This window comes from Rhinopithecus bieti, unplaced genomic scaffold (assembly GCF_001698545.2).
Source record: "Rhinopithecus bieti isolate Rb0 unplaced genomic scaffold, ASM169854v2 scaffold_23748, whole genome shotgun sequence".
Classification (NCBI taxonomy): domain Eukaryota; kingdom Metazoa; phylum Chordata; class Mammalia; order Primates; family Cercopithecidae; genus Rhinopithecus; species Rhinopithecus bieti.
Window position 1 is genome coordinate 3,173,356 of NW_016811596.1, and position 10,155 is coordinate 3,183,510.

The window sequence follows — 10,155 nt, forward strand, 5'->3', positions numbered from 1 at the left end:
ATAATAATAATAATAATAATAAAAAATCTAAATAAAATGAAAAAAAAAAAAACAAATTCAGTAATTTTGAAAGAACAGTAAGCTATCCAAAGGTGGTTTATTTTAAAATGCAAAGGGCAATTTTTAATTGCCTCCACCTCTCCCTCTTGTCTCAACCACCTGTGTTAACTGGGTTTACAGGCATGTGCCAGCATGCCAAGCTAATTTTTGTATTTTTTTGTAGAGATACAGTTTTGCCGTGTTGCCCAGGCTGCTCTTGAACTCCTGAGCTCAAGGCCCACCTTGGCCTCCCAAAGAGATGGGATTACTGGCATGAGCCACTGCACCCGGCCAGAAAAATTATTTTTAACCTAAAATGTATCAACATAATCCATCACACCAAGAAATTAAAGGTCTTAAGGACCCTCATTAGGATAGCTAAATAAAACTGAGCTGTGAACCTTTCTGGTCCTAAATTAAAGATGCCAAGATGGCACAGGATAAAATCTGACAATCATCCCTCCTAAAACCTCTAACACAATCTCTAATAGAATCAACCTCCTTAAATATAATATCCTAAATAGCAAAACACTAAACCTATTTCAGAGGAAATCAGAAACTAGACAGAAATCACTGCAATCCTTATTGCTTAACACTATACTGGAGGTTCTAAAGCAGTGGTTCTCAACTGGGGAGAATCTGGAAATTGTATGGTGGCATTTCTGAGATCTGGGGTGGACATACTGGCATTTAGTAGTCATTGGTCAGAAATGCTATGCAAAAGACAAAATCTGCCCAATTTAAAAGTAAGCAAATATAATGAAGAGCAATACATATACAAGTAAATACAAATGATCAAATAAACTATGAAAAGATTCTCTCATCGTTCATGGTGAGAAAAATACAAAGTAAAATAGCCATAAGATAGCAAGTAATTCTCATCTGATGGGGAAAAAAAAATTACAAGTTGAAATGCAAAAAGTTATGGGCTTTTCAAAAAGTAATCTGGGCCAGGCGCGGTGGCTCACACCTGTAATCCCAACACTTTGGGAGGCCGAGGCGGGCGGATCACGAGGTCAGGAGATCGAGACCATCCTGACTAACACGGTGAAACACCGTCTTGACAAAAAATACAAAAAATTAGCCAGGAATGGTTGCAGGCGCCTATAGTTCCAGCTACTCAGGAGGGTGAGGCAGGAGAATGGCGTGAGGCAGGAGAATGGCGTGAACCTGGGAGGCGGATTCCAAAAAAAAAGTAATCTGATTATTTATTTAGAGACAGAGTCTTGCTGTGTTGCCCAGGCTAGAGTGCAGTGGCATGACCTCAGCTCACTGCAACCTCCACCTCCCGGGTTCAAGTGATTCTCCTGCCTCAGCCTCCTGAGTAGCTGGGACTACAAGTGCCTGCCACCATGCCTGGCTTATTTTTGTATTTTTAGTAGAGATGGGGTTTCACCATGTTGCCCATTGGTCTCAAACTCCTGACCTCAAGCAATCCTCCCACCTCAGCCTCCCAAAGTGCTGGGATTATGGCGTGAGTCACTGTGCTTGGCCATAAATTTTTTTAAATATGTATTTTGTTACAGCAATTCCAACCTTGATGAGACTTATCAAGACAAAAGCACCAGTATATAAAACAAAGCGTATTCACAAGGATGTTTATAGTATTATTGCTCACAATAGTAAAACAATGAACACAAACTGCAATTCAATTCTGACAAACAAGGTAGAGAGGCTCTTGCTCTATCAGATATCTACACATAGTACCAAAGGAATAAAGACTGGTATTCATAGAGAAAAAGCACGATACAATAGACTAAGTGACCTTGCAATAGACCCATGCACACGTGGAAATTAAATACATTACAAATTAGTAATAAACAGACTATTCAGTAAGTAGCATTCAGACAACCAGTTACCCATTTTGAAAAAAGAAAACAGGATCTCTTTCATCACGCTGAACAGCAAAATCAATTTCAGGTAGATTAATGTCCTAAACATGGAAAAGCTTTTTTTTTTTGAGACGGAGTCTGGCTCTGTCACCCAAGCTGGAGTGCAGTGGCCGGATCTCAGCTCACTGCAAGCTCCACCTCCCGGGTTTATACCATTCTCCTGCCTCAGCCTCCGGAGTAGCTGGGACTACAGGCGCCCGCCACCTCGCCCGGCTAGTTTTTTTTGTATTTTAGTAGAGACGGGGTTTCACCGTGTTAGCCAGGATGGTCTCGATCTGCTGACCTCGTGATCCGCCCGTCTCGGCCTCCCAAAGTGCTGGGATTACAGGCTTGAGCCACCGCGCCCGGCCGGAAAAGCTTTTAGAAGACTGTATTCAAGAACTGAACATGACCAAAGGGTGGAGAAGAATTTCTTCAATTTAAAAATAGTAGAGAACGTAAAGAAATAGATGAATATGCTTGACATTAAAAGTGACAATTTTTGTCCATCAAAATCTGTAATCAAAAAAAGAAGAAATACCACAGACTGGGATGAAAATACTGTACTTATAATTCATATAACTGACAAAAGAATTTGAAGTCAGATTAGATAAATCTGGCCAGGTACAGTGGCTCACACCTATAATCACTGGACTCTGGGAGGCTGAGATGGGAGGATCGCCTGAAGCCACGAGTTCAAGACTAGCCTGGGCAACACAGCGAGACCTCATCTCTATAAAAAATAAAATATTTTTATAAAGAAAAAAAGAAAGAGCCTGTAGATCAACACAAAAAAGGAAAAAAAAATCTCAATTAAAAAAAGACACAAAGGACCTGCACAGGCAATTCATAGATGACATATTGGAATATGCACTTAAAAAAGTGAACAGATGCATAACCTCAACAGTGAGAGATAAATTAAAATAATGACATGACATAATTCACATTATTTTGGCAAAAGGCTTAATGTCTACCGACCTCACAGGTTGGCAAGAAGATGGCACTACACGAAACAGTATTTGATGAGGAGAAATCCTAAGGTAGTATACTCACTTTGGAGAATCATTTGGCAATATCTAGTAGAGCTGAAGTTACTGTAATACACTACAACACAGAAATCCCACTTCTGGGTAAATGGGCTAACCCAGAAATACTCTTGACGATGTATCTAAGGATGAAGTTTTATAACACAAAATAATAATCAGTTTAGGAATATAGACAGAAGCACTGAAAGTACATTATAGGAAAGATAAATACCAAGTTCAGGATGTGGGGAAGAGAGAAGAAAATGATCAGAGAGAGTAAACATAACTATATTGACGGCTTATTTCTAAAGCTGGTTAATGGGTGCAAAGGAATCCTTTATACCTCTTTGTAAGCCTCACGGATCTCAAAACAACCTTGTTTGTTTTTTTTTGAGTCAGGGTCTTGCTGTGTTGCCCAGGCCAGAATGCAGCCTCCCAAGTGGCTGGGACCAGAGATGTGAATCATCACGTCTGGCTTAATTAATTTATTTTTTGTAGATATGGGGTCTCTCTACATTGTTCAGACTGGTCTCAAACCTCAGGGCTCAAGCCATTCTCTTGCCTTGGCATCCCAACGTGTTGAGTGGGGGATTACAGGACTGAGTCACAGCACCCGACCTCAAAACAAACTTAATAAAAAACGATTTACTTCTTAATATAAAACTAAGTTACTTTCTAAAGTTCTTTTTGCTTAAAGTATGAAGAGTAACTATTAATTAAATCTCAACGTAGTAAGGTAAAGGTGACCCAGAAAAGAAAAGATGCCATTTAGCTCTCTTCTAGCTAGTCAGCATGATGTGTTATAATGAAAAATTAAAATGAGACATGAAGAGCTAATTCAAGGAGGCAGAAGTCATTTTTCAAGAATAGAAAGTAGGCTGGGCACGGTGGCTCACACCTGGTGGCTCCCAGCAATTTGGGAGGCTGAGGTGAGTGGATCACTTGAGGCCAGGAGTTCAAGACCAGCCTGGGCAACATGGCGAAACCCCATCTCTACTGAAAATACAAAAATTAGCCCAGCATGGGGGTGCACACCTGTAGTCCCAGCTACTCAGGAGGCTGAGGCATGAGAATTGCTTGAACCTGGGAGGCAGAGGTTGCAGTGAGCCGAGATGACACCACTATACTCTAGCCTGGGTGGCAGAGCAAGATTCCATCAGAAAGAAGAAAATAGAAAGTAAAATTAATATAACCAATATCTTTCAAATCTTCACTGTGTTCTTACTCTATCATGTATTCTGAATAAGCCACCATATTGAATTTCATGCTTATCAATATTTCACCTTTAGTTTTACTAAATGTATTTCCAACACTGTATTGTTTAGTTTTGCATATATTTAAATTTTATATAAATGAAATACATGTATTCTCTTCTTTGACTTGCCTTTTTAGATGAACATTATGTTTCTGAGATTCATCCATGTGGTTATAGATCTCAGAAAGATAAGTAGGGATGATATCACCTAGGGCCTGGTAGCCAGGGCAAGAACTTAAGATTTTTCTGGGAATGCAACTGGGGAGCTATTGGAGGAATTTTGTTTGTTTTTGTTTTTGAGACAGGCTGGAGTGTAGTGGTATGATCGTATGATCATGGCTCACTGTAGCCTCGACCTCCCAGGCTCAAGCAATCTTTCTGCCTTAGCTTCCTGAGTAGCTGGGACCACATGTGCATGCCACCATGCCCAGCTAATTTTTTTTTTTTTTCTTTTTGAGACACTCTCACTCTGTCGCCCAGGCTAGAGTACAGTGGGGCAATCTTGACTCACTGTAACCTCTGCCTCCTGGTTCAAGAGATTCTCATGCCTCGGCCTCCCGAGTAGCTGGGACTAAACAGGCATGTGCCACTGCAGCTGGTTAACTTTATATTTTTAGTAGAGATGGGGTTTCACCATATTAGCCAGGCTAGTCTTGAACTCCTGGCCTCAAGTGATCCATCCACCTTGGCCTATGAAAGTGCTGGAATTACAGGTTTGGGCCACCAAGCCTGGCCCCAGATAATTTATTTTTATATTTTGTAGAGATAGGGTCTTCCCCTCTATTACCCAGGCTAGTTTTGAACCTTGAGCTCAGGATGATCTTCCTGCCTCAGCCTCTCAAAGTGTTGGGATTACTAGTGTGAGCCATGGTGCCTGGCCCTATTAGAGGATTCTGAGCAAAAGTTGATTTGACTTGCAATGTAAAAGCATCCGTCATACCACTGTGGTGTTAGGAAGAGATTAGGAGGGAAGAGTAGAAGCAAGAGGACCCCTTAAGGGGCTACTATAAGTAATCCAAATAAGAAGACGGCATCAGCAGTGGAGATGGTAAAAAATGGTCAGATTTGGAAACATTCTGAGAGTAGAGATTTCAAAGGGTTCCTGACAATTTGAATATGAGGTATAAGAGAAGAGAAGGACCAGGATGTCTCTAAGGATTTGGGTCTAAATCAGAAAAACAGAGCTGTCATTAAGCAAGAGAGACAGGCTGGAAGTGGTGGCTCTCATCTATCATCCCACAAGTTTAGAAGGCCAACGCATGAGGATTGCTTGAGCCCAGGAGTTTGAAACCAGCCTGAGCAACATAGGGAGACCATATCTCTACAAAAAAAATGTAAAAAATTAGCCTGGTGCAGGGTGTAGTGGCTCATGCCTGTAATTCCAGCACTCTGGGAGGCCGAGGCAGGCAGATCACCTGAGGTCAGAGGTTTGAGACCAGCCTGGCCAACATGGTGAAACCCCGTCTCTACTAAAAATAAAAAAATTAGCTGGGCGTGGTGGCAGGTGCCTGTAGTCCCAGCTACTCAGGAGGCTGAGGCAGGAGAATCGCTTGAACTCATGAGGTGGAGGTTGCAGTGAGGGAGCTGAGTGAGATTGTACCACTGCACTCCAGCCTGGGTGACAGAGTGAGGCTCTTGTTTCAAAAAATAAAAAATAAAATAATTAGCCGGGCATGGTGGCATGTGCCTGTGGTCTCGGCTACTTGAGAGGCTGAGGCAGGAGGATTGCTTCAGCCTAGGAGGTTGAAGCTGTAGTGAGCTGTGATCCTGCCACTGCACTCCAGCTTGGGTGACAGGCAAGACCCCATCATTCACTCACTCATACATACATACATAAGAACAAAATGATAAGGAGATAACTACAGGTAGAACACATTGTAAGGATTTCAGTTTTGGAGATACTGAGTAAGCAATTCCTTATATAAACCTGGAGTTGGAGCAGGGAAAAAAGTCTAAACTGGAGACAGAAATTTGGAAATAATAAACATACAAATGGTATTTAAAGTCATGAGCTGTACAAGATTACTAAGAAAGTGATATAAACAGAGGAGGAAAAAACCCAAAGCCTAAGCTCTGATGTACCTGAACAATAAGAGATGTGAGAAAATACATATTTAAGAAAATCAAAATCAGCAATCTTATTTGGACCAATGGGTAAAATGTGTTAAGACATCTTATAGGAACTCTGATTATATACAAAATAAGTATATCACCAAAGAGGGAATCTCTAACTCCTGTCAGACATCCAATACATGTGTAAACTGGGTTACAAATTGAGAATGGGTGAAGGCAGATTTAATATGATTCAGTGAAACAATTATATTACTAGAAAAATAACTCGAGTTTAATTACATTGATGGCATGTGTAAAAATCGTATTTACATGTAAAAGAAAACACATTTTTCAGCTTATTAAGAAAGTCTATAGTTACACACAAATGAATACTCACTGGACAAGTTATAACGTCACTCTATATACTAGAAAGATATTTGCATTATTTTTACCTAATGAGCAGTTGCTTTGCATTCTCCCATCTGTTGAACAACGTAACATGGTGCCAACCACACGGCCTCCCACGACAATGACACGTACATCCCGTCCATGAGACTCTTTAACATACTTCTGGAACAGGTATGGTGCTTCATGGCGAATAAGATGGCTTAGATCAGCCAGATGGTGCTTATCTCGAGCCAAGAAAACAGCTTTACCTACGATTGAAAAGAATAAAAATACATGTTAACTCATCAATTGTGGGCAGATGATACCTATTATCTGAATCTTCTTTTATCACAATCTGCTGTTTCAGAACCAATTACACTTTATTTTTTTCTTAAGTTTTCCTTGTTAGAACTGTTTTAACAGTGAAATAATACAAAAATATATAAAGACAAGGTAAATAATCTCCTTTTACCACTCCCAAAACTCTTTCATGATAAACTAAAATTTATTTTGATATATGTTGTGAGGCAGGGGTCTAGATTTGTATTTCTCCAGGTTAGCCAATAATGTCAACCTTATTCACTAGCAAAACTTTTTCTCTCTGAATTAAAACATATGTGTGACATTATATAATATACTAATATACTATATTAGGATATAGTAATATAGCAGTATGTTACCTCAATTTATTTCTGAATTCTCTAGCCTGTTCCACTGCTCTATTTGTCTATTTTTGTGCCAACGGAAGTGGCTGTTTTAGATATATGGTTCTAAATTCCTCCCATGGTGGGGAAGGGAAAGGAGGGATACCGAATCTATGTCACTTCTGGCTGAATCTAGGAGGGCTTGTGATTGCTCCAAACAAGAGAATAGAGCAGAATTAATTCTATTATGACTTATGAAGGTAGACCATAAACGGTCATACAGCTTCTTTGTTCACTTTAGCATTCACCATAGGAGGCCTGAGACTCTTGGCTGCCCTACTGGAGAAGCCAAATATAAAGAATCCAGTCAACAGTTCCAGCTGAACTCTGATCCAGCCATCCCTGCCAAAACACAAAATATGTCACTGTACTCAGATTGATGTATCATTTTATGCCTTAAAATTCTATCTTAGGCTGGGCGCAGCGGCTCACGCCTGTAATACCAACACTTGGGGAGGCCGAGGCAGGTGGATCACCAGAGGTCAGGAGTTCAAGACCAGTCTGGCCAATATGATGAAACCCTGTCTCTACCAAAAATACAAAAAACAAAGTAGCTGGGCATGGTGGCGGATGCCTGTAATGCCAGCTACTTGGGAGGCTGAGGCAGGAGAATTGCTTGAACCTGGGAGACAGAGGTTGCAGTGAGCTGAGATCACGCCACTGCGCTCCAGACTGGGCAACAAGAGCAAAATTCATCTCATTTAAAAAAAAAAAAAAAGTCTACCTTAATCCAAAATCATTAAGATATTTTCATATGACATCTTATAAAGTGTTAATAGTTTTACCTTATTAAGTCTTCAAACTATATATCTTTAGAGGGGGATGACTGTAGTTAGTGATCTAAGGTCTTATATTGTTTCTTTGCATTTTTTTAGACAGAGTCTGGCTCTACAGCCCAGGTTGGAGTTCAGTGGCATGATCTCAGCTCACTGCAACCTCTCCCTCCCAGGTTCAAGCTACTTTCCTGCCTCAGCCTCATGAGTAGCTGGGATTACAGGCGTATGCCACCACATTTGGCTAATTTTTGTATTTTTAGTAGAGGCGAGGTTTCGTCACATTGGACAGCTGGTCTTGATCTCCTGACCTCAGGTGATCCACCTGCCTTAGCCTCCCAAAGTGCTGGGATTACGGGCAGTCCTTATATTATTGAGGAAGATACAGACAGGTCTAACTTGAGACTCAGTCTAAGTATGTATGTTAAAATCTCTAGGTAACCACTAACCAGAAATAGCTTTTAGCCAAACTGAACAGCTTAGTAGCCTTCTGTAAGTCTGAGGTATCATGCACCTAACAATTTCTAATTATTCTTCAAAGTCACTCATATTAATAAGCAAGAATAGTTTCAAAACTATATACCTTACCAACAACTCATACACACCTCTATGACCCCGCGTATTCTTTACTACCATTGGGAACTCCAGTACTTCTGCTTCATCAATCATTTTAGCAAAATTTTCATGGCCACCTGGTTTGAGCAATAAAAAAATTTAAGACAAACAGCAGCAGAAGTGTTTTGTGATCAATTTTATCTACACTAAAGACAACCAACAGCACAAGGAAGTTGAAGGTAAGAGCCTGATGGCTATCTTTTTTTGCTTGGAGAAAGTATGTATAAGTTGAAAATATAACTGAATATCAGTTTAAAACAATACCTTGTAAAACAAATAATAGCTCCCTTAACCTATACATATTCTGATATCTAACTTAAGTATCTTTCAGCTAAACAGAGTTTCCTAATTCTATGCCATTTCTCATGTTTTTATCCTTATTATTCTCCCACACAAATAATAGAAGCCCCAAGATTTACTTTAATATATTCAGTTCCCTGCTTGGATTAAGAAACTGAAGAATTACTTGGTTAAGATCTATCCAAGGTTGAAGAGATGCTGCACACACTGACACACTCCTCTTTATTAACAAACACACACACACCAATTTTTCTTATCTCCATTATTAATCAAAGTTCTTTCTGAACACTGGGGTAACTCAGCATCCTGGGTTAAGTCTCCTTTCTCACTCTTTTATTGACCAAAACAAATGACACAATAACAAAATTAGAGCAAAATAGACTGTAGCTACAAAATCAGCACAATGAAAGAGAAAAGTTGAGACAGGATAAAGTTCATTAAACAAGTGAAATACGAGAAATCTGTAGCTTTGCAAAATTATGATGACTTGGTCACCAAATTTGAATCCTTCATCAATAGAACAAAGGTAATACTTGTTAATTTGGTAAGCCTTTTTTCCCTTCTTTCCATTCTCATAAAATCAACATTGTACAATCATGTTATAAACTATTAATATCCCCAATGCATTAAAAACACAGAATTCTCAACTTCCATTTATTCTGTCTCTTCCTATGCAATTGCTAAAAACGGAAACCGTGTCCACGCATGCCATATAGGCTTGGTGGGGGTTGCGGGGGGAAGAGTTCCTTTCTTTAAAATATTAACAATAAGGAGAGGACAAGGGTTCCTTTGTAAAGCCTCATTAAATCTCCAAGCATTCTACTGGATATTTATTTGAAGAAACACCTTTATGGAAAACTCTGCACTAATTTAAGTTTGGTCTTTTCCAAACAAGAGAATTAAAGGCAGGAAATACATTAGCAAAACGTTGTTTAGAGCAGTGCTACTCAGAATGTGGTTCTGCAACCTGTGCCTGTATAGGACTTGTTCACTACTGTTATGTGGTCAGATAAATACAAAAGGGTAGGCAGCAGAAGCTTTTATAGCAATCTGGCACTGCTGTGATCGTTCTATTATATTTTACAGAAGTATTAATCTACCACAGATTGATCTTTAAAAAAAAAAAAAAAAAAA

General features: G+C 39.6%; 1 protein-coding gene across 9 annotated transcripts in view; it reads right to left on the bottom strand.

The window, feature by feature from the left end:
• RIMKLB (ribosomal modification protein rimK like family member B) overlaps positions 1 to 10,155 on the bottom strand; it is a 93,521-nt gene that overhangs the window by 17,887 nt on the left and 65,479 nt on the right. For all 9 annotated transcript variants that reach the window (XR_001889644.1, XR_001889642.1, XR_001889645.1 and 6 more), the window contains 2 exons: positions 8,712 to 8,798; positions 6,695 to 6,898 (listed from right to left, as the gene is read on the bottom strand). Coding sequence is in view for 4 of the 9 variants with exons in the window: in XM_017894279.1 (XP_017749768.1) it covers positions 6,695 to 6,898; positions 8,712 to 8,798 (291 nt within the window). In the remaining 5 variants the exon portion in view is untranslated. The remainder of the gene's footprint in view (positions 1 to 6,694; positions 6,899 to 8,711; positions 8,799 to 10,155) is intronic.